The 24,609-nt window shown below is 39.1% G+C and overlaps 1 protein-coding gene across 1 annotated transcript in view; it reads left to right on the top strand.

The window, feature by feature from the left end:
* The window catches only part of msln.L (mesothelin L homeolog), a 46,888-nt gene extending 23,023 nt beyond the window's left edge, over positions 1-23,865 (top strand). Inside the window, exons 20-41 of the mRNA XM_018236605.2 lie at positions 23-225; positions 921-1,015; positions 1,538-1,662; positions 2,798-2,919; positions 4,745-4,895; positions 6,357-6,569; positions 6,828-6,989; positions 7,551-7,688; positions 8,117-8,166; positions 8,430-8,550; positions 10,328-10,413; positions 11,549-11,678; positions 12,240-12,430; positions 13,839-13,929; positions 15,054-15,156; positions 17,327-17,508; positions 17,618-17,764; positions 20,376-20,506; positions 21,249-21,382; positions 22,254-22,348; positions 22,960-23,152; positions 23,477-23,865. Coding sequence (XP_018092094.1) covers positions 23-225; positions 921-1,015; positions 1,538-1,662; positions 2,798-2,919; positions 4,745-4,895; positions 6,357-6,569; positions 6,828-6,989; positions 7,551-7,688; positions 8,117-8,166; positions 8,430-8,550; positions 10,328-10,413; positions 11,549-11,678; positions 12,240-12,430; positions 13,839-13,929; positions 15,054-15,156; positions 17,327-17,508; positions 17,618-17,764; positions 20,376-20,506; positions 21,249-21,382; positions 22,254-22,348; positions 22,960-23,152; positions 23,477-23,553 — 2,940 coding nt within the window. The 3' untranslated portion in view covers positions 23,554-23,865. The remainder of the gene's footprint in view (positions 1-22; positions 226-920; positions 1,016-1,537; positions 1,663-2,797; positions 2,920-4,744; positions 4,896-6,356; positions 6,570-6,827; positions 6,990-7,550; positions 7,689-8,116; positions 8,167-8,429; positions 8,551-10,327; positions 10,414-11,548; positions 11,679-12,239; positions 12,431-13,838; positions 13,930-15,053; positions 15,157-17,326; positions 17,509-17,617; positions 17,765-20,375; positions 20,507-21,248; positions 21,383-22,253; positions 22,349-22,959; positions 23,153-23,476) is intronic.
* Positions 23,866-24,609: the final 744 nt, after the last annotated feature.

Consider the following 24,609-nt stretch of genomic DNA (forward strand, 5'->3'; position numbering starts at 1 on the left):
AATTGTGCTTCTTATTTTACAGAAAAATATGACCTCTGTTCCATCTCCACTAGCTCAGGGGCTACTAAACAAAACCTTCCAGACTCTGGTTCCTCAAATCAATAATTTGACCAGTTCTGACTGGTCATCGCTTGTCCATAATCTGAGCCTTGTTCTGCCTGAAATCTCTAAAGATCAACTCAGCCTCATCCCACAGAACATCACTTGTGACTCTTTCCAAGTAGTGTGAGTTATCTCTTTCTTCCTTTTGGGCTATATACACCAATAGAAATGAAGCCAGCTGCCTACTTCTGTATGTCCTGACCAATGGGCCCTCTAATCCAAGTGCTTGCATGTGCACAAACCCACACAACAAACTGCTGCACAAAAGTCATCATTCTGCTATTCATAGGGAACATTGCTCCTGACCTCCTTTAAATTTGTCATGCACATACAGTACTATGAGTTGCATTGACCCAATTTCCTAAATTAGTTCTGATCTTGATAGCTGCTTCTCAGTTAATGCATTTCCCATGGGGTATTAATTATAACTCCCAGAGCCCCCAGACAGTTAAAAGAGCAGAGACAATTGCTAGAAAATGAATGAAGTAATGAGCAAAGGTTTGCCCTGGTCTGGATTCATCAGCAATTAGACTCATCACTGGTCTAGTGTAAAGTAAATAAACATCTTATTGGCTGCTCACTCAAGACTATATTTGCTCATATTACCACTGTGACCCCAAATGGGTTCTATAGGATCTTCTTGGTCATGTATATGTCGCTCAATGATGTATGGCCAATAGCTTGTTTGGAAACCTTGCCTGTGATGTTTATGTGTATGGTGAGCTCACAAGTTGTAGTTGATCATATTAGATATATCATCTCTTAATGTTTTGAAATCTATTTTTTGTATCTAATTGTATATTGTTTACATTCTTCAGATTCAATGGTTTGAACTCCGCTTACAAACAAATGAAACCAGACAAACAGCAAGCTGCTTATGGATCCTTCATCAAGCCCTATCTGAAAAATAATGGTCAGTTTCATTAAGCCAACAACCATCATAACTATGAAGGACTTCCTCCAGAATGCAACTGGGCAAGGGATACAACTCAGACACACAGAGATTGTCCTCATTTGTCACAAATTATGTTGTAGAACATAACATCCCTAAGCAACATTTTGGCCAACCCCAGCTTGACAAAGAGCTGGGAGAAACCTATAACACTGGTTGGAAGCGCTGTGCCCTACACACTTCTCCATAAAGGGCTTGGGGAGCCCACAGTGTTACTTGTGACTATACACACTACATCATTCATGAATAGATCATTCATCTGACATAAGGCCGTGCTGTGATTTGTATGTTGGCAAATTATATGTAAATGTGCACAGTTGTCCCACTTTGTGGATTGATAGGGAGTGTAGTTTTATAAGATTTTTTGACCCATGTAAATGCAAATACAGCAGCATAGGTGATTGAGTGGCCTGTGCTTGATAACTATACTGTATGCTCATGCATGAATGTGATTTCCCATTTCCCAAACCTCTATCTTTGTAGCTCAAGCACCAAAATGCTACAACCAAAGTGATCCCAACTCTGGAGTCTGGCTTTTGAACAACATGGGCTACTTCTTGGCACAGTCTAGCCAGACAGATCTGTTAACATTTGCAAATGAAACCATAGTAAGTTCTTTTGCTTTCCAGGTTCCTGGTTACTCTATGCAACTATGGTAGAAAGACAAAATAGTTAATCAAATAACCAATATACTGATACACCCAGTGTAATTGTGTAAGCCCCTTAAGTTTGCTCATTGTCTGTACAGAGAGATACCATAAAACTATGGCAGCATAGGTATTCCCCTGTACTAAACACAATTAAGCAGGAACAGTCCCCTAAGTTTGCTCATAGTCTGTACAGAGAGATCCCATAAAACTATGGCAGCATAGGAATTCCCATGTACTAAGCACAATTCAGCAGGAACAGCCCCCTAAGTTTGCTCATAGTCTGTACAGAGAGATCCCATAAAACTATGGCAGCATAGGTATTCCCCTGTACTAAGCACAATTCTGCAGGAACAGTCCCCTAAGTTTGCTCATAGTCTGTACAGAGAGATCCCATAAAACTATAGCAGCATAGGTATTCCCCTGTACTAAGCACAATTCTGCAGGAACAACCCCCTAAGTTTGCTCATAGTCTGTACAGAGAGATCCCATAAAACTATGGCAGCATAGGTATTCCCCTGTACTAAGCACAATTCTGCAGGAACAACCCCCTAAGTTTGCTCATAGTCTGTACAGAGAGATCCTATAAAACTATGGCAGCATAGGTATTCCCCTGTACTAAGCACAATTCTGCAGGAACAGTCCCCTAAGTTTGCTCATAGTCTGTACAGAGAGATCCCATAAAACTATGGCAGCATAGGTATTCCCTGTACTAAGCACAATTCTGCAGGAACAGTCCCCTAAGTTTGCTCATAGTCTGTACAGAGATACCATAAAACTATGGCAGCATAGGTATTCCCCTGTACTAAGCACAATTCTGCAGGAACAGTCCCCTAAGTTTGCTCATAGTCTGTACAGAGATACCATAAAACTATGGCAGCATAGGTATTCCCCTGTACTAAGCACAATTCTGCAGGAACAGTCCCTAAGTTTGCTCATAGTCTGTACAGTTAGATGCCTTAAAACTATGGCAGCATAGGTATTCCCCTGTACTAAGCACAATTCTGCAGGAACAACCCCCGATTTGCTGTCTTTGCTGGTACAGAACATGATTATTGGTGTTTAGTTGTAACTTTGCTAAAATTCCATTTTGCAGCTGAAACAGTTTGCCAACAACCCGGCCACTGCCCAGTTTGCCAGCCAGCTCAACTTTGACAAGGACACTGCCATTTACTTCACCACACTCATGACCTCAGGTGGAAATGCCAATCTAAGCAGGTACAGTAGAGACAGATTGTTATTTGGTTGATGGCCAGCTGTTCCTCTACTTCTTTATGAATCCTGGTAGTACGATCCCCTTGTCTCTGTCCCTATAGGCACCTGTCTCCCAATATCAATATGGAAACTGAGAGCAGAGCAATAACCATTCCAGCACTACCCATTGCCTTTCATATTTAATGGACTGGACTAGAAAAGTCTAGTCAATTACTAGTATAAAAGTATTTCACTCTGTTTAGAGCAATTTTCTCTCTGCTATATCTGAGATATTGTGTAAGAACACTCAATAACAGTAATTCCTTTATTTATCTACATTGATACTATTCTTAGTCTATCCCATACTATGCTGTACACCTTTATTTTTTACTTAAAATCCAATAAAATATAAAAAAAGTATTTAAAGGATAAGTAAACCTTAAAAATAAGTGAATGTAAAATTGATGAGGGTTCTATTCTAAAGGCATACTGTCATGGGAAAACATGTTTTTTTTAAAACGCATCAATTAATAGTGCTGCTCCACCAGACTTCTGCACTGAAATCCAATTCTCAAAAGAGCAAACAGATTTTTTTATATTCAATTTTGAAATCTGACATGGGGCTAGCCATTTTGTCAGTTTCCCAGCTGCCTCCAGTCATGTAACTTGTGCCTGCACTTTAGAATGGAACTACTTTCTGGCAGGCTGCTGTTTCTCCTTCTCAATATAATTGAATGTGTCTCATTGGGACCTGGATTTTACTATTGAGTGCTTTTCTTAGATCGACCAGGAAGCTATTATCTTGTGTTAGAGAGCTGCTATCTGTTTACCTTCCCATTGTTCTTTTGTTAGGCTGCTGGGGGCGGAGGGAGAGGGTGATATCACTCCAAACTGCAGTAAAGAGTGACTTAAGTTTATCAGAGCACAAGTCACATGACTGGGGGCAGCTGGGAAACTGACAATATGTCTAGTCCCATGTCAGATTTTAAAATCGAATATAAAAAAATCTCTTTGCTCTTTTGAAAAATGGATTTCAGTTCAGAATTCTGTTGGATCAGCACTATTAACTGATGTGCTTTGAAAAAAACATGTTTTCCCATGACAGTTACCCCTTAAGCACTTTTGCAATGTACTATTAAGGGATACATGGACTGTTAATATGAATGAACAGCTCTGATGTTCTTCTGAAAAAGGTTGAGAAAGGTTTCTAATTTTTGTTCATAAGCAGAAGAACATCAGAGCAGCCTTTTTCTTCACCTGACAACTTCCTTGACTACTTGGTGGTCAGACTGGTGGGAAACTGACCAGCAGGTGGCGCCATTGTAACAAATTTCATTCATATTAACAGTATATTTCCCTTAATATCTTGGAATTAAAAATAAATAAATAATGAATGTACATGGCAAAAGTGCTTAGAACAGCTGCCTCATCAATTTTACATTCACTAATTCTTAAGGTTTACTTATCCTTTAACTCTAGCTGTGGATCAAACTACACCACCGTACCTCTAGGGCCAGATTGACCTGACAAATACCACAAAACCTCTTGAAGGGCCCCACTGCTGGAAAATTCCCATAACTTCTCTTATATCAATCAGTCAGCCATTTCAAACCAATACCCTTTAGAATTTTTTAGATCTAATGGTGGAGATCTAAGAGGGGGGGGGGCTCGGGATTTCAGCTTCCCTAGGAGGTCCGGTCCAACGCTGCATAAGTCTCAACATCTGGATATCAAAAAGTTGCCCCAATTACATACAGTAATTAAAGTATCTCCTTGTGGTGCTGAAGTTTATATCAATCTCCATCTCAAGGTCAACTAGTAATAATTGTTTTATTTTGAACTTTTTTAGCATCCCGCCTAGTTTCCTCTGCTTCCTGACACCAAAAGCTTTTGGCAATATGACTCCCGCTGATGTTTTAGAAATCTCCCAGAAAATCAACAAGGCCTGTGCTAAAAACCAGACCCAAGGAGCTTCGGTCCAAACCACTGAGGAACTACAGGTAACAATGTATTCTGTAATTTGTTGTTTCCCCTTTACATCCCTAGTGGCCATAAATAGATAACACTGTTCAGTTGCAGCCTGTACGGCTATAGTAACAGTAGACAGAGCTACACATTAAGCCCTGTCTGGGTATTCTAATACTGTCTAATACATATTCCTAATACTAACAGCGGTAAACCATTAGTGGAAGGAAACTTTAAAGGGATACTGTCATGGAAAAACATAATTTTTTTTCAAAACACATCAGTTAAAGTAGAAGGAAAGGCTTAAATTAAGTAAGTTTTATCAGAAAGGTCTATATAAATACACCAGTAAACCCTCAGAGTAATGCTGCTCTGAGTCCTCTGTCAAAAGAAACACAGCATTTCTTTCCTTCTATTGTGTACTCATGGGCTTCTGTATCAGACTTCCTGTTTTCAGCTGAAACCTCCAGTGCAGGGCTTGAGCATGCTCAGTTTGCTCCTCTCCCCCTCCCTCCTCCCATCCCTGCTGTTATCTGAGCCCAGAGTTGTAAGTGAGCAGGGAAACATAGGCAGGAAGTGATGTCACACCAAGGTTATATGGCTGCTTCTATCCTAAAGAAACAGAGACAGTGTCTAGAGCTGTTTACTCAGGTATGGTAAAGCAGTCTGCAGAATAAATATAGCATTCTAGCTTGCACTAATGTGGCTATGTTGGCAATAAACTGTCTTGGAGCTTTCCTTGTCCTTTAATAGTGCTGCTCCAGTAGACTTCTGCACTGAAATACATTTCAAAAGAGCAAACTGATTTTTTAGATTTAATTTTGAAATCTGACATGGGGCTAGACATATTGTTAGTTTCCATGGAGCCCCCAGTCATGTGACTTGTGCTCTGAAAAACTTTAGTCACTCTTTGCTGCTGCACTGCAAGTTGGAGTGATATCATCCCCTCCCCCCAGCAGACTAACAACAGAACAATGGGAAGGTAACCAGATAACAGCTTCCTAACACAAGATAACAGCTGCCTGGTAGATCTAAGAACAACACTCAATAGTAAAATCCAGGTCACATTCAGTTACATTGAGTAGGAGAAACAACAGCCTGCCAGAAAGCAGTTCCATCCTAAAGTGCTGGCTCTTCCTGAAAGCACATGACCAAGCAAAATGACCTGAGCTGCACCTACACACCAATATTACAACTGAAAATAATTACACTTGTTGGGTTGCCTTCTTCTCCCAGCAGGTTTGCCCGACGGGAAACCAGCAGTTCAAATAAAAAGAAATATTAAAAGAAAATAATAATTGAAAAAAAAGCTACATGGGCCCCTGATCACAATGGGCCCCTAGGCTACAGCTTAGGATAGCCTGTGCATTAATCCGCCCCTGTGTAACAGGATTTTGCTGTGGGACCCAGTAAAGCTTACTTATGCCAGCATATAGCACACATGTATCTATATTTCAGCTAATATTCTATTCTAACCCTCCTTTTTATTTCCTTAGGTCTCAATTTCCCTTGTCAGCAAGCTGAACAACTTTACAGCTGACGCTCTCAATAACCTGGGCCAAACTGCCGTCGGGCTCTCACAGTCCCAAATCAGCAGCATTAAGGACAGTGATCTCAAGAATGCCCTGCCCTCTCTCAGCAATGTCAATGGCTGGAATTATGGACAGTCAAAGTCAATAATGAATAAGCTCCTCAAATCCGGTTACCAGGTAAAATGTTTTTACGGATATGTTAGATGCATTGTGCTTTCAAAAAGTTGCCCGTTGCAGATCAGTTCTCAGCATGCCTCTACTAGATAATAAAAAAACATTTCAGGGATGTCCAGCTGGAGACCCGAGTTATGGCCATTTGCAGGCACAAGATCTTTATAGACCTCTTTCTATGGCTTGATTGTTTTCTAAGAAGCCGGCCTTTTGGCATGTCCATTTAAAGATACTAAACATTATGATTTCTTTTATTTATTTTAGGTCACAAATCTAGAAAGCTTGGGCAGCTTGGTGGTTGGGCTTCCAAGCCAGAAGCTTCTAGATATGGATCCAAGTTTGATTGTTAATGCATCCAAAAATGCTCAGTTTGCAAGCCAGTTGTCCAGTGCTCCTTCTTCTCTGCAGACCATATTTGTTGCCAAGGTGAGTGGATATCCAAAGCCATCTCACAGACATGGTATGGAATATTAATTATCTTTGAGCATTTTTATGTATGTATCACCATGGTTTATTAATACTATACTTATTATAAATACTCATTAATAAAAGGCCAATCCTTGCAAACGTTCTTCTGCACAACTTTCATTTTAAACATCAGTTAAGGAGGCCATATTTAGACTGATCTGGTATGCCCTCCTGCTGATCTGGCCCAGGCTAAACATATGTAGAGCATATGATGGACCACACATGGTGTAGTTGACTTTCTATAGTTAAAATTGTTAATGAAAAGAGAAATGAACCATGATGAACCATGTATTGATGAACCATGTACTGGCCAAAATGCCAATATTAACCGTCCCATTTGCCAAAATTTTACTGACTATCAAGCCTGACTAGTCTTTATTTTTAACACTTTTCACTAGGTTTCAAAAAGGAAATTTCCTTTTTCTGCATCGGGACGGTATTTTCAGGTGTTTTGTCCATCCAAGTGTCATTGCCCTAAAGGCAACCACAACTTAATCTTATTTTCTTCTATTTCCATAGATTCTATCTGCAGATCCCAAGCCAGAAAACTTTGTAAAAATTGTTCCCAACGCCATGGCCGTACTCATTCCCAAATCACGTCTTGTCTTCGTGCCCGTTCTGGATGACATTAATAACAAAGCCTGGGCCCCAGAACAGGTAAGTCAGTAGCAAGAGAGTTATACAGAGGGATGAAAAGAGAGAGTAAAGAAGGTCCATAGTCAGAAAAGCAAAAATGGATTGTGATTTGACGGAATGAACGCTGACCAAATTAAATCCAAATTCAACATTACGTGACGTTAAAGCTCCACACAACAGAAGATTGATATCGGTGTTCAAATCTTTTGTGCCAAATCAGATGTTCATTCAAATCAAAAAATGTATTGACTTGGTGCATTCTTGTTATAAATATATTGCCAAGACCAGGCAGTGAAAACTTATGTTGTGCACAGACAAAACTATACACTCTGCCATTACATTATTGAGCCAGTGATGGAATGAATAGTAGACTAGACTAGATACTAGAGATGCTGTATCTACCTACTTTCTGTTGAACATTATTTTGACACAAACTTTGTGTTTCACAGGCCGCCATGTTTTTTGATAGTGTTGTGCCTGCACAATCCGTCTTATCCAAGTAAGTTCCAACTTACCTATGATAGTTTTTTTTTAAAGATATTATGCAAACACATGGAAAAAAAAATCTCCAGTGATCAGTTTTTTGGTTTGTTTGTGAATTACCAACTGTATCATAGCTTAAAGGGGGGCTCTTTTTGCCAATGTTCAGGGATATTGTCTCCCCTTGAATAAAAATGAGAAGATTTGGTTGAGATCAACCCAGAAAATCACCTAAAGCAACATAAGAATAATGTCTCCTCTTTTTTTAATTTTTATCTGCAGTATTTCTGCCTCGGTTTTGCAAGGGTATACCTGCGGCTCCAATAACATAATGACTGCTTCCCAAGTCCAGTTGTTGGCCAAGGCTATGAAGATAAAAAATGCCAGCCTGTCAGAAGACCAGGTATGATTTTTTTTAAGCATTGGGTTCCCTTTCGATTTTGGTTTTAATGGTTTTTGGGGCTTCAGTCTCCATTGTTGCGTCACTAAAAATGTTAATGAAGAACCCATTGATGGGGCACCAATAATCTAACTACAGAATTAGAACCCCAGAATGTGTCTTTCTCCAACTGTCATCTATAATATTGAGTGTAAATTATTACATTGTATTGTATTTTCCAAAATAATATAGCATTCCCGTTGTTATGTCATAATATAATAGAGTGGTCATTATTACATAAGTAATACATTTACTGTAATACATTTACTGTCTCTAGAAACCTAGATTATGTCTTTTCCTAAGAGTCATCTATAATATAAAGTGACCAGTTATATCATGAACAATTTTACTGTGGCTCTAAAACCCCCTAGATCATGTCTTTCTCCGAGAGTCATCTATAATATGGAGTGCCCGTTGTTACGTCATACATAATTTTACCACGGATCTAGAACCCTAGATTATCAATTTTCCCAAAAGTTATCCCCCGAGTTAGAGTTCCCGTCTTTATGTCATAATATAATGTGTGTGCTCATTGTAACACAGGTATGGGACCTGTTATCCATAATGCTCGGGACCTGGGGTTTTCTGGATAACAGATTTTTTGTTACCTTAATTCTACTAGAAAATTATTTAAACAGGATTTATTATATCTTTGTTTGGATCAAGTACTATTTCATTACTATAAGTATGTGGTCTGATATTCAGAAACCCGTTATCCAGAAAGCTCCGAATTACAGAAAGGCCATCTGACGTAGATTCCATTTTATCCAAATAATCCAAATTGTTTCAAATGATTTCACTTTTCTCTGTAATAATAAAAGAGTAGCTTGTACTTGATCCCAACTAAGATGTAATTAATCCGTATTGGAGGCAAAACCAGCCTATTGGGTTTATTTAACCCAATTTTCTAGTAGACTTAAGGTATGAAGATCCAAATTACGAAAAGATCCCCAGGTCCCGAGAATTCTGGATAATAGGTCTCATACCTGTACAAAGAAAAAGGAAAGAATTTTTAACAATTTGAATTATTTTCATGGAGTCTATGGCAGATGGCCTTTCCGTAATTCGGAGATCTCTGGATAATGGATTCAATACTTGTATCGTTAATTGTGTCTGTAGAACCCTAGATCATGTTCCTTCTAAGACTTGGCTGTAATATAAAGTGGCCATTAATACTTTTTAGTGAAGCTCTCAAACCCTAGATGATGTATATTTTCGAACATTGTCTATAATATAGAGATATGTCCATTATAATATTATAGAGTGACCATTGTTACATCACTAATCATTTTACTGTATCTCTAGAAACCTAGGTCATCATATAATTATAATGGAAGATGCTGATTCACAAAAATGATGGGGCTTTGTTGACACCATGTTATGAAAACCTAGTCAACGTCCCAACTTTCAATCCATCCTGCCCGGCTGAACCAAATCCAAATCCTAATTTGCATATGCAAATTAGGGGTGGAGAGGGAAATTGCTGGACTTTTTGTCACAAAAAAAGTAGTAAAAAAAAAGTTCCCCTTTCCCACCCTAATTTGCATATGCAAATTAGGACTTGGTTTGGTATTCGCCCGAATCTTTCACAAAGGGTTCGGCTGAATCAAAAATAGTGGATTCGGTGCATCCCTAATTTATATAGATCTTTTATGATAAAGCTTACTTAATGTTAGCCTTTCCTTCTCTTTTGATGTGTCTATGTTGTCGATTTGTCACCACAATGTCAATTCTGTTTCAGTTGAACTGCCTAGCCAAGCCCATCATCAAAATTAGCAGCGATGCGGACATGGACAGTTATCCAAAAGAAATATTCCTGTTTGCCAGGTAATGCCTCGACCATTTGGGAAGGCTTAGCCTCTGAAGTTCCTGCTGGGGTTGTAGATAGGTGTATAGCAAACCTGAAACTCTTGAAACATTGTACACCACACAGATTCAACCACATTGGTGGTACTAGGAACCTAAGGGCCCTGGTGCACATTTTAAAGGAACAGTAACATCAAAAAATGAAATTGTTTTAAAGTAATAAAAATATAATGCAATGTTGCCCTGCACTGGTAAAACTGCTGTGTTTGCTTCAGAAACACTACTATAGTTTATATAAACAAGCTGCTGTGTAGCCATGGGGGCAGCCATTCAAGCACAGGATACACAGTAGATAACAGATAAGTACTACTATAGTTTATATAAACAAGCTGATGTGTAGCCATTGGGGCACCCTTTCAAGCACAGGATACACAGTAGATAACAGATAAGTACTACTATAGTTTATATAAACAAGCTGCTGTGTAGCCATGGGGGCAGCCATTCAAGCACAGGATACACAGTAGATAACAGATACGTACTATTATAGTTTATATAAACAAGCTGATGTGTAGCCATGGGGGCAGCCATTCAAGCATAGGATACACAGTAAATAACAGATAAGTACTACTATAGTTTATATAAACAAGCTGCTGTGTAGCCATGGGGGCAGCCATTCAAGCACAGGATACACAATAGATAACAGATTAGTACTATTATAGTTTATATAAACAAGCTGCTGTGTAGCCATAGGGGCAGCCATTCAAGCATAGGATACACAGTAAATAACAGATAAGTACTACTATAGTTTATATAAACAAGCTGATGTGTAGCCATGGGGGCAGCCATTCAAGCACAGGATACACAGCAGATAACAGATAAGCTCTCTAGTATACAATGGAATTCTTCAGATCTTATCTGTTCTCTACTGTGTATCTTGTGCTTGAATGGCTGCCCCCATGGCTACACAGCAGCTTGTTTATATAAACTATAGTAGAGTCTCTGAAGCAAACACACCTGTTTTACCAGTGCAGGGCAACACTGCATTATATTGTCATTACTTTAAAACAATTTCATTTTTTGGTGTTACTGTTCCGTTAAAACTAATTTTAACCCCTATAAGCCCTTATCTGACGTGTTATTCACATGTTGATTTCAGCCCTCCAAACAAAACGAACGCAACAGCCTGTAAAAATTTCTATACCAATGTCGGTGCGGCAAACATCAGCGTCCTTTCAGCCGATTCCAAAAAGCAAAAGAATTTACTGCCAAATGCCTTATCCTGTTTGGTAAGTGGAATAAATTACAGATTTTGGTATGGTTCAGCAGTAGATTGTGTATACAGGTATAAGACCTGTTATCCAGAATGCTTTGGACCTGGGGTTTTCCAGATATCGGATCTTTCCGTAATTTGGATCTTCATGCCCTAAGTCTACTAGAAAATCAGGTAAACATTAAATACACCCAATAGGCTGGTTTTGCCTCCAATAAGGATTAATTATATCTTAGTTGGGATCAAGTACAAGTTACTGTTTTATTATTACAGAGAAAAAGGAAATCAATTTTAAAAATTTGGATTATTTGGATAAAATGGAGTCTACGGGAGACGGCCTTTGCATAATTCTTATCTTTCTGGATAACAGGTTTCCAGATAACTGATCCAATACCTGTATATATCAGCAGTTGTAGTGCTATTCTGAGTATTTTTTCCATAATTATTTTTGGAATTCAAAACCCCCAGATTTGTGCATTTATACTTCCTTGTTTAGAGCAATAACAAATATATTAGGCGACAGTGTATATATATATATATTCCCTGAGCTATTCTAATGTTTATGGTTTTCCTACAGAATGTTACAGGGTTTGCCCTCACCAGTGACCAGATCCAGGTACTTGGACAATTAGCCTGCGACTTGAATGGGACATACATTGAAAATTCCGACAGCAGTGTAATAACCCAGCTGCCCCAGTGCACGGCCTTCACTGATGACCAAAAAACCTCCATTATTAAAGTGATCGCTCAGGGGAAATCACCATATGGGTAAGAGCGTCCACTCAAACAATGTACATTATTTCTGCAAATCTGAATGATCTGACTTATAATACGAAAGTGTTATTGTTAGTTAAATCTACTTCTGTAATCCAGGCTGCTATAAAATAACTAGCAGATAATGTACACTCTAAAATATAATATACAATGATATCCCAACAGCCTATATGGACACAGGGTGGAGGCAGCTTAATAGAGGTCTAATAGGGAATTTACAGAATATTATAAGGGATATTGTCCCCCCCTACTGTAAATTAGAAGTATAATTAGAAGTCACTAAAAGCACAAGGCTGCAGGTTGAGTAATACAGGGAACTCTGAGTATCACTCGTGTATTATAAGGGATAATGTACCCCCTACTGTAAATGATAAGGATATTAGAAGTCACTGAGGGGTTCTGTGACCATATAAAGGCACAAGGCTGCAGGCTGAGTTATACAGGGAACTCTGAGTATCACTCATGTATTATAAGGGATAATGTACCCCCTACTGTAAATAATAAGGATATTAGAAGTCACTGAGGGGTTATGTGACCATATAAAGGCACAAGGCTGCAGGCTGAGTTATACAGGGAACTCTGAATATCACTCATGTATTATAAGGGATAATGTACCCCCTACTGTAAATGATAAGGATATTAGAAGTCACTGAGGGGTTCTGTTGACACATAAAGGCACAAGGCTGCAGGCTGAGTTATACAGGGAACTCTGAATATCACTCATGTATTATAAGGGATAATGTACCCCCTACTGTAAATGATAAGGATATTAGAAGTTACTGAGGGGTTCTGTTGACCCAAAGACACAAGGCTGCAGGCTGAGTTATACAGGAAACTCCAAGTATCACTCATGTATTATAAGGGATAATGAAACTCCAAGTATCACTCATGTATTATAAGGGATAATGTACCCCCTACTGTAAATTATAAGGATATTAGAAGTCACTGAGGGGTTCTGTGACCATATAAAGGCACAAGGCTGCAGGCTGAGTTATACAGGGAACTCTGAATATCACTCATGTATTATAAGGAAAAATATATGCCCTAGTGCTGGTTTATTAGCACAGATACAGCCTTGTAATTTCAGAGCCACAAATCCAAAGTTGTAAACATCTTGTTTCAGTTTTGTTGAATCTTATCATCAGAGGATATTAGAACAGGCTTCTCAAGGGGTAGGACTTGGAAGCAAAAGAAACAGAGAGGCCTGGTTGAGATGTGCTATTATACGTTCATAGAACTCCTTATATAATAATCCTTATATTTTATAGTAGAGGTATGACTATGAAGATTTTCATTATAGTAGCGGCTACACGATTGCCATTATAAACAAAGCATAAATAACCCACGACACTGCTAATAATTATTCATGGAATTCGTTTTTCATTTGTTGTTTTTTTTTAAGGCAACCATCCACTTGGTCAAAGTCAACACTGATATCTCTTAAGGGAATCATGAGCTTTGTTAACATGGACATCCTCTCGAATATTTCCAGAGTAAGAACTCAGAGAATAACTGATAATTATGTTTATACTGGGGGTGTACACCCTATCACTATGAGCCTACGTCTGCCATACTGTTGCCTCTTTGTCCTAATCCCACAATCTTGCCTAATGTTTCCATCAGACCCTCACATCTCCATCTTGTCCTAATGTTGGCCCCTTGTACTGCTGCCATTATGACTATAGATTTCTTGTCCTACTCATTTCATCTTTTGTTATAGCCTTTACAGAGACTTAAGATTATTTGTGCTGGGAAGTTTACTGATTTAGTGCCCCGTGAATTATAATTCTCCAGTTTATCCCATAAATCTGTAGAGAGGCACCAGTACATTGAAGAGGGCTGATGATATTGATTATGGTTTTTTTGCACAGGATGTCTTAGCATCGTGGATAAAATATACCTGAATGATCTGACTTATAATACGAAAGTGTTATTGTTAGTTAAATCTACTTCTGTAATCCAGGCTGCTGTAAAATAACTAGCAGATAATGTACACTCTAAAATATAATATATGATGATATCCCAACAGCCTATATAGACACAGGGTGGAGGCAGCTTAATAGAGGTCTAATAGAGAATTTACAGAATATTATAAGGGATATTGTCCCCTCCTACTGTAAATTATAAGTATAATTAGAATTCACTAAAGGCACAAGGCTGCAGGCTGAGTAATACAGAGAACTCTGAGTATCACTCATGTATTATAAGGGATAATGTACCCCCTACTGTAAATGATAAGGATATTAGAAGTCACTGAGGGGTTGTTCTGTGACCATATAAAGGCACAAGGCTGCAGGCTGAGTTATACAGGGAACTCTGAGTATCACTCATGTATTATAAGGGATAATGTACCCCCTACTGTAAATTATAAGGATATTAGAAGTCACTGAGGGGTTCTGTGACCATATAAAGGCACAAGGCTGCAGGCTGAGTTATACAGGGAACTCTGAGTATCACTCATGTATTATAATGGATAATGTACCCCCTACTGTAAATGATAAGGATATTAGAAGTCACTGAGGGGCTCTGTGACCATATAAAGGCATAAGGCTGCAGGCTGAGTTATACAGGGAACTCCAAGTATCACTTATGATCATGATTATGTTTTTTTGCACAGAATGTCTTAGTATCGTGGATAAAAGATACCTCTGACCTGAAAAGAAGTCAACTTGCAACTATTGTGAAGACCTTATATCCCAATAGGGCACGACGAGCAGCTAGTAAGCATCTGTACATCTTGTTTTATTCTTCATTCCCATTAAACAAACTAGAAATAAAATATAATATATAAATAGAATATATATAAAAAATAAATAAAATATATATATAAAAAAAAAATATATATATATATATATATATATATATATATATATATATAAATTAAAAAAAACACCATCAAGAGGCCAATTTACCAACATTTGAATTTCTATTTTTTTCCCAGAATCGTATTTTTAAAAAATGTCTAAAACGTCACGTTATTATGGGGCAGATTTATCAAGGGTCGAATTTTGAAGTAATGGGAGTTTTTTGGAACTCCCATAACTTTGAAATTCAAATAAAAAAAAGACCAATCAAAATGATTCGGGTAACTTCGGGTGAGTAGGCTGTATTCGAATCGTTCGAATCAAAGTTTTACTGCATTCTATGGAATTCGAATCAAAGTATTTGTCCCAAAAAACTTCGATTTCACCAAATGACTCCAAATAGGTTCTAGGGGGTCCCCCATAGGCTAAAACAGCAATTTGGCAGGTTTTAGATGGCGAATGGTCAATGTCGAAGTTTTAAAGAGACAGTACATGATAAATTTTAATATTCAAAGTCAAATTTTTTTCAAAATATAAATTAATTTTGCCCTATTCGACACACAAAAATAGTGCGAAATTCAAATTTTTTTACTAAGAATTTTCAGTTCGACCCTTGATAAATCTGCATAACATGCAGAGATATGATTGTCGGCCGACAGAAATCTTTTAACCTGTCCGATCGACTGAATGACCGATTGGCACGGCAAGATAAATGTCGGGACTCTCCACACATGATCTGAAAATCGCACGAATCGAGGATTCGTACGATCGGATCTTTGTGTCTATGGCCAGCTTAAGTGTAAAAGTCTTGAAAAACGCTACTACAAAACTTCATCAAGTAAAAGTAGTTGAGGTCCTATCAATGGGAGCTGTGCTGATCCTACGTGACTTTTTTTTTTTAAAGTTATTCAGGCTTAGATATAATAGATATAAAACTATGATTGCTAATGAAAAGTTTTGTATATAAAAAAAAGATATTTTTATGGAATCCATTATCCAGAAGGCTGTGTATGGCTACGGTCGTGGAGGGGCCCGGGGAAAAGGGAGGTTTGGACTGTAGGGTCTGTTTCCTCTATAGTGTTGAATCCCCCTCCGGCTGCTTTCTCTTTCTTTAAATTGACACACCGGGGGGCCCGGCGCGCTGTTACACCCCTGCTCCGAATTACAGAAAGGCCGTCTCCCATAGACTCCATTTTATCCAAATTTCTAAAAATGATTTCCTTTTTCTCTGTAGTAATAATAAAATAGTACCTTGTAGGTGCTATATAAATACATGTTAATAATAATAATAATACTTGGTCCCAACTAAGATATAATTAATCCTTATTGGAAACAAAACCAGCCTATTGTGTTTATTTATTGTGTACATGATTTTCTAGTAGACTTAAAGGGATACTGTCATGGGAAAATCCATTTCTCAAAAGACCTAACAGATTTTTTTATATTGAATTTTGAAATCTGACATGGGGCTAGACATATTGTCAATTTCCCAGCTGCCCAAGTCATGTGACTTGTGCTCTGATAAACTTCAATCACCCTTTACTGCTGTACTGCAATTGGAGTGATATCACCCCCCTCCCTCCCCCCCCCAGCAGCCAAACAAAAGAACAATGGGAAGGTAACCAGATAGCAGCTCCCTAACACAAGATAACAGCTGCCTGGTAGATCTAAGAACAACACTCAATAGTAAAAACCCATGTCCCACTGAGACACATTCAGTTACATTGAGAAGGAAAAACAGCAGCCTGCCAGAAAGCATTGCTCTCCTTAAGTGCAGGCACAAGTCCCATGACTTGTGGCAGCTGGGAAATTGACAAAATGTCTAGCCTCATGTCAGATTTCAAAATTGAATATAAAAAATCTGTTTGCTCTTTTGAGAAATGGATTTCAGTGCAGAATTCTGCTGGAGCAGCACTATTAACTGATGTGTTTTGAAAAAACCATGTTTTCCGATGACAGGATCCCTTTAAGGTATGAAGATTCAAATTACGGAAAGATCCATTATACGGAAACCCCCAGGTCCCGAGCATTCTGGAAAACCGGTCCCATACCTGTATCTTAAATTGTTAAATTTATCATCTTCCAGATTGCACAAGTGGACAAATAACAGCAGATAACATTAAGGATAACAGTCTCCCACTGACTTACACTACTGAACAATTAGATGCTTGCTTAAATGACACGGTACTAAAAGATTTCCTGCAAGACCTCGGCAGCAAGCCTTTCACCAACAGTCAGCTGGGAATACTAAAGAACCGACTGGACACGGTGAGAATCTAAAAGAATTACAAATCAATTGTAATTTAAAGTGATTCATGTTATTTTCCAAAACAATCAAAAACAAACATAAAAATGAGAGAACTCTCTGTTTTTCCAGATCTATCCCGGTGGTTACCCAGAGGAAGTGATTCCCACACTCGGCGCCATCGCCAATGTCTGTTCTGAAGCCGATGTGGCCAAGTGGAACATCACCTCTGTCGATACCCTGGAGAGTTTGCTGAAGAATGATCTGTCCAGCAATTTGGTACGTTACCACAACCTCATTCTTTATTTAAGAGCAAAAAAATTGAAAATTGCAAATTAGGATACAGTTTCAGTTTGGTATTCAGCTGAATCTTTCATGTAGGTTTTGGGGATTCGGCTGAATCCCAAATAGTGGATAGTGCTTGACCCAAATTTTACTTTAATTGGCCTTTCGGTTGGGATTCCTGTATCATCTAGGGCAGAGATCCCCAACCAGTAGCTCGCGAGCAACATGTTGCTCACCAAGCCCTTAGATGTTGCTCCCAGTGACCTCAAAGTAGGGGCTTATTTTTGAATTCCGGGTTGGAGGCAAGTTTTGGTTGCATAAAAACCAGGTATACTGCCAAACAGAGCCTCAATGTAGGTTGACAATCCACATAGGGGCTACTAAATGGCCAATCACAGCATTTATGTGGCACCCCAAGAACATTTTTCATGTTTGCATTGCTCCCCAACTCCTTTTACTTCTGAATGTTGCTCACGGGTTCAAAAGGTTGGGGATCCCTGATCTAGGGAAGCATTTAAGTATCCACTCCAGATCTCATCCTGAATTAAATTTACACTGAGCTTCCAGAATATCTAGGGGAGCAACTGCACCCACCCCAAATCTCAAACTGGAAATACTGTATATCAAGTTTGCAAAAAAAGAATGGTGCTCAAAGCAAAAGTATTGGTACTACCAGGAAAAGATATAATTAAAAATGTAAGCAAAGGTAAATAAATGTTCACAGAAGGGCATACTCACAGTTCACCCCAGTCCCAGGGGGCAAGTTCACAGTAACATATGCCACATCGCTAGCTATTGCACTCGCTGCACTAGAAGAGCCAAATTTCCATTTCAAAAAACACAAATTCGGCCCTAGTAACTGCCCGCTCCGTGCCGTCTGAGGCCAGAGCGGCCCTGTACGATGCCACACAAGACACAAGTGTTAAAACATTAAGTACACCCCTACAAGTTATAAAAAAAAAAACATTGGTGGCCACGGACCCCCTACAATTTATAAAAAAAACATTGGTGCAAGGGCCCCTACAAGTTATAAAAAAAATCATTAGTGGCCAAGGCCCCATCTTGTTATTTTTTAAAAAAGTTTGTGGCTACGGCCCCTACAAGTTATTAAAAAAACCTATGTGGCCAGGGCCCCAACAAGTTATAAGAAAAAATAACACTGCTCTTACTTTAGCCAGGGAGCTCAGGTGCCTGTATCTTCTGTTTCCTGTGCTCTGATTCGCCAGTGAAGTGTAAGTCCCGGTAAAGCCGCATGGTGACTGGATAAACTGGAGGGGAGGTTCAAACTTCACCCATCCAAACCCCAGGTAGCTTTACCAGGACTTACACTTCACTGGCGAATCAGAGCACAGGAAGATGCAGGCTCTGGAGCTCCAGCCCAACCTCCCTTCCGAAACATGCAGCTCACTGACTGCAGGGCCCTGGCTATGCAAACCCAATTACTCCAACCAGATCTGAACCCACATTTTTGCCCACGCTTGAACACCCGACCGCTTCCCACTAGGGTTGCCACCCGGCCGGTATTTTACCGGCCTAGCCGGTAAAATACCTGCCAAGGCCGGGGCCAATATTAGAAATTTACCGGCAATGTAGCTGGTGGTAAATTTGTAATGCGATTAAAAGGAGCCCTCGGCCTGCCCCCCAATCCCCTGGAACATCCCCTGAAACTTACCTTTTCTCTTACTTCCTCTAGCGTCCATGTCGTGGCCCGCCCACTTTGCCGTCACGGCCCGCCCCTTTGTGTCCCCGCCCCCCAGCAGCCGGTAAAAGGTTTTTAAAAAGGTGGCAACCCTACTTCCCACATACACAACACAAAAACCAGATGTGATGTCACATGAACTGGAAGTGACATCACATAACGGCTGGTTTCAATGGAGAAGCATTATATTTTCATTTTTTAACCTCCCAAATGGCCACCTACTTGTCCCAAGCTGTAGCTAAATGGTGCCTGTGGACGGCCTGCACAGTGGGGACATAAGAAATATTCACACCACTTTGTGGGTATTCCGTGGGTTAGTGATGTGCGGGCTGGCCTGATACCCGTGGGTCGGGCGGGTTCGGGCAGAACTCGCACTCCTCTCGGTGGGCTCTTCTCCTGCTCTTCCCGCCTGCCACCTTCAAATGCCGGCTTCCGGCTTTATAGCCGCACGCCTGCCCCTTTTGTGACGTCATCAGCGAGGCGGGTCTATAAAAGGAACCCGGAAGTCGGATGCTGGTGGGCGCGGGATGAGGGAGGGCGGGTTAGGGTCGGGTGCAGGTAGGGAAAAACCTGACCTGCACATCACTACAGCAGGTACCTGACCCGACTCTACCTTCCACTGCTGGGTCTCCCTAGACTGGACAGCACCACAGTTTAGGAGGTTATGTATTAACCAATGACTATGTAATGGGGGGGGGGGGGCTTTTACCCCACTAGCAAATAATATAGCTAGAAGTTATTAAGGCCCATGGCAACATTTCTTAGGAAGTTTCATAGTAATTCTGTTTTTTGTAAACACCAAATAGTTGCAGGGGCTTTAAAAAGGAAAGACCGTCCCCTTATCTAGTTCTACCCATAAATGTACTAAACTGGAGAGAAAAAAAATCTCTGTTTTGTATTTTACAGGTTAAAGCAGTTATTGATAAATTCATTTCCGGAAACCCACTGAACACTTCTGCACTGAACGTCATCGGCAGCCCATACATTTGCCTTCTGAATAGCACCCAGCTGAGCGGCATCACCCCAAGTGCCATCGGGTGAGCCATGCTCTTAAAGTCATTTACTAATTATGGACACAATTTCCTTGCCAGGTGGCTGTAGAAGCTATTTGAATGTAAGATCCAGTGTTGAGTGGTGTGTGTGCTCCGGGTCCAGTAACCCATAGCAACCAGAGGTCTGATCAGTAAATGTTACCTGCTGAACAGTTGCTATGTTTTATGGATTTTCTAGCACTGAAGGAAATGTTTTGCTATATATCATATGCAAGGTCTTTAAACAGTCAATTTCACTAGACACTTTTCAAGTAATGTTGCTGAAACTGTTTTTTTTTCACTTAAAATGCGTTTTTTAAAGGGGCTGTTCACCTTCCAATTAACTTTTAGTATGATGTAAAGAGTGACATTGGTTTTTAGGTTTTATTATTTGTGGTTTTTGAGTTATTTAGCTTTTTTTTTTATTCAGCAGCTCTCTAGCCATTTCAACAATCTGGTTGCTAGGGTCTAAAATACCCTAGCAACCATGCATTGATATAAATAAGAGACTGGAATACAAATAAAAGAGGGACCGAATATGTACATAATATTAACTAGAGCTGGGTCAGTCTAATGCTACTTATAATTGCATATTTTTTTTATTTTAAATAGGGAAATCTGCAGATTTCAGATTTCATTATATGTTTTATGAAGTGTTATAGACTGATTATAAATTAATTATGCTCACTTCACTTCTTTATATCATTTGCTGTTGCTTTATAATTTTTTTTTTTAAATATTTTTTCAGAGATGCCAAACCATTAAACGTCAACCCATGTAGTCAAACAGTGAAGGACCAGCTGTATACTAAGGCCAATACATCATTCCAGAGTATGCTTGCCAACTCATCTATATACTTTAACCTCAAGAAACCATATTTAGGTGAGCACAAAACTCCACACCCATAACTCTTTTACAGGAAACCTGTTATTCATAAAGCTCAGAATTATGGAAAGGCCGTCTCCCATAGACTCCATTATAATAAAGTAATCCAATTTTTAAAAAATGATTTCTCTGTAATAATAAAACAGTAGCTCGTATTTGATCTAAACTAAGATATAATTAATCCTTATTGGAAGCAAAATCAGCCTATTGGGTTTATTTAATGTTTACATGATTTTCTAGTAGACTTAAGGTATGAAGATTCAAATTACAGAAAGATCCATTATCCGGAATACCCCAAATCCTGAAAATTCTGGATAACAGGTCCCATACCTTTATAAGAAAAGGAAGGGGTTCTTCTATTACTTGACAGAAGTGATACCTTATGTGAAAGGTTCCTAAACTGTGCGGCCAAAACAGTAGAGAAGAAGCCCAGTATTATGGTGAAATGTGGGGGGTTTGCTAATATTCTGTTCTGGATACCCCTAAAACTGTTAAGTCTGGTAGATACGCTATGATGTTTTTATAATTATGACTGAAGGGTAAACCAACTACAATTTTTGCCTGAAAAGGGGGAACTTAAACCCCAAAACCTCCACAAAAAAAAAACCTCTCTCTTCACACAGATTTTTTTTTTACTGAATTAGTTCTAAAAAAAAGGGCCAAAATGAAAGTCAAATAAAAAATATTTTGACACAGAAGTGATTATTTATCCCATTCTACAGTTTAGCGCTTTAAAGAGCCAAGGATCATCTCATTTACAAGTCCTCCCCCTCTCCCTTATATGCAGATTACACCGTACACTCTATGCCGACGCTCTATCATGGAACGTTTAATTGTGAGTTTTAAATGCCATTGTCTTGCATTACAGGCGGGGCACCAGCTACAGATTTGCAATACCTCGGCTCCAAAAATGTTAGCATGGACATCGGAACGTTCGTGAATTTAAATGTAAACTCAGTGCTGGTAAGTTCTAAGTTCAAACAGGGTGGCACAATTGTTGATCCTCAACCGTGAGCAACATTCAGAAGTAAAGGGAGTTGGGGAGCAACACTAGCATGAAAAATGTTCTTGGGGTGCCAAATAAGGGCTGTGATTCGCCATTTGGTAGCCCTTATGTGGATTGTCAACCTACATTGAGGATCTGTTTGGCAGTACATCTGGTTTTTATACAACTAAAACTTGCCTCCAAGTCTGAGGCCACTGGGAACAACATCCAAGGGGTTGGAGAGCAACATGTTACTCACAAGCTACTGGTTGGGGATCACTGCTTTAGAACATTTTCCTTATGTCATCCTACTGGTAAAGTTTTACTATTACCATCTTGTCCTACCAGTTTTCCCATATTATTCCGACCAACAACCAATGTCATAAAGGGAGCCATTGTGTTCAGGATAGTCTCCCCTGTTTGGACCTCATAAATAAAGCTCTTTTTCAGGACTAAAGAAACTAAATTGGTAGTAGACCAACCAGCCTTGAATCTCTTTCATGCCTACATGTCTGCTTTAAATGTTAAGCAAATGCAATGATATATCCGTGTTGGATGGATCCTTTATTGCCTTGTAATATCTTCACAGGGTCTATCAGTCAACGATGTGAAAGGCCTACTTGGAAGCAACGTGGCTGATCTAAAGACTCAGGAAAACAACACAGTTGTGAGCACATGGGTCAAATCTCAGAGTCAGTCAGCCCTGGACCTACTTAACATTGGACTCTCTGGAGGAAGAGTTGATGCTGCGACTACGACAGTGAGCCAGACCACTAAAAAAGGTATTCAAATTGATAAAACAGGTTTCACTGCAGCAGGGAGACTCCCAGACCAAATGCAAACTCCAGACAAATTTATTGTGGTCCCTAACCTGATCAAGGGCTCTAAATACTTCATTGTACAGTATATCACAATTTCCTTATAATTCAGTCCTATAATATGTCATACATTGGATAATCGGCTCATTATATCCTAATGCATTGCTGAACTGACCCTTCTCATAAAAGGGGATTGTTCACCTTGAAATCAACTTAAATGTGCTGTAGACAGTTCTATTCTAAGAAATGTTTTTTTTCATATTCTAATATCAGTTTTTTATTTTCTAGTGAGTTCTTCTGCTGTAGCAGTTGTCCTTTCCCATTCCTTGCTCATCACTGGTCTGATCGCCTTCCTCCTCTCCTAAGTTCCAGAACATCAGAAATCATTCAGAACCTCAACTTGTGTTCTAATAAGCAAAATGATGCGACTAATGAAGAATTTTACTTATAAACTCACTGTCCTACCTCTACCATCCTCTACCATCTTTTGAAGCCGTTTCTACTAAAAAAAAAACATGAGAGAAATGCTTTTTTGACTCCAAATGTGATGACCTTTTCCAGATTCTTGACCCAATGATATAACGCTGTATGATTTGCTTCTGAAAATTCTCTCAACAGTATCTACCATCCTATACCCTGTAGGCATCAATATATGAATAAAGAAAGTTATCCATATGGCCAACCTATTGATTATTTATAGAAATAGAAAAGAATTGGTATCTGGGTTATGCTCAATACCGGACAATGTTTGCAACAGCTGATCATAGTCAGGCCATCCCCATGCCCAGTGCACACTTTCTCCCTTTTGAGGGGTTGTTAAATTAATTATTGCCTGGAGTGCTTCTGGAAATGGTTAGTATTCATAATTTATATTTTTATCAATTACATGAAAATATGATTAGTAGACACGTAAATGAAAGAGAGTACCTTGATTGTTAAAGGCTGTACCTTCTTCCTCTTTTTTTCTTCTGTACACAGCTCATGATATAATCAAATCCTACTCTCTGGAATACAATTTAATTTATTATTTGTATCATAAACTTTAAAAAATGTATAACGAATGTAAGATAATGTTAAATAAACCTTCAAACCTGTAAGCATCTGATTCATGATATGTTTGGAAGTATAGTCTTAATTCAGGCAGTAACCCATAACAACCAATCAGATGTTTGTTTTTTAACAGGAAACCAGTTAATTCTGCTGTCTGATTGGTTGCTATAGGCAATAAGCAAAATCTGCACCTTTTATTACATTACCCCTTTAGAGAATAAAGCATGGCTACAGGATGTGATGAATAAATGTAAAAAAAAAAGCCAATTCTGGTGTTTCTGAGCCTGCGTATCTGAATGCAGAGTATAAACATTGACTCACAACTCACACAAACCTATGGACCTAACTCATAAGTAAAATCCACACCTTGC

The sequence above is a fragment of the Xenopus laevis genome, chromosome 9_10L (assembly GCF_017654675.1).
Source record: "Xenopus laevis strain J_2021 chromosome 9_10L, Xenopus_laevis_v10.1, whole genome shotgun sequence".
In the NCBI taxonomy this organism is placed as follows: Eukaryota; Metazoa; Chordata; class Amphibia; order Anura; family Pipidae; genus Xenopus; species Xenopus laevis.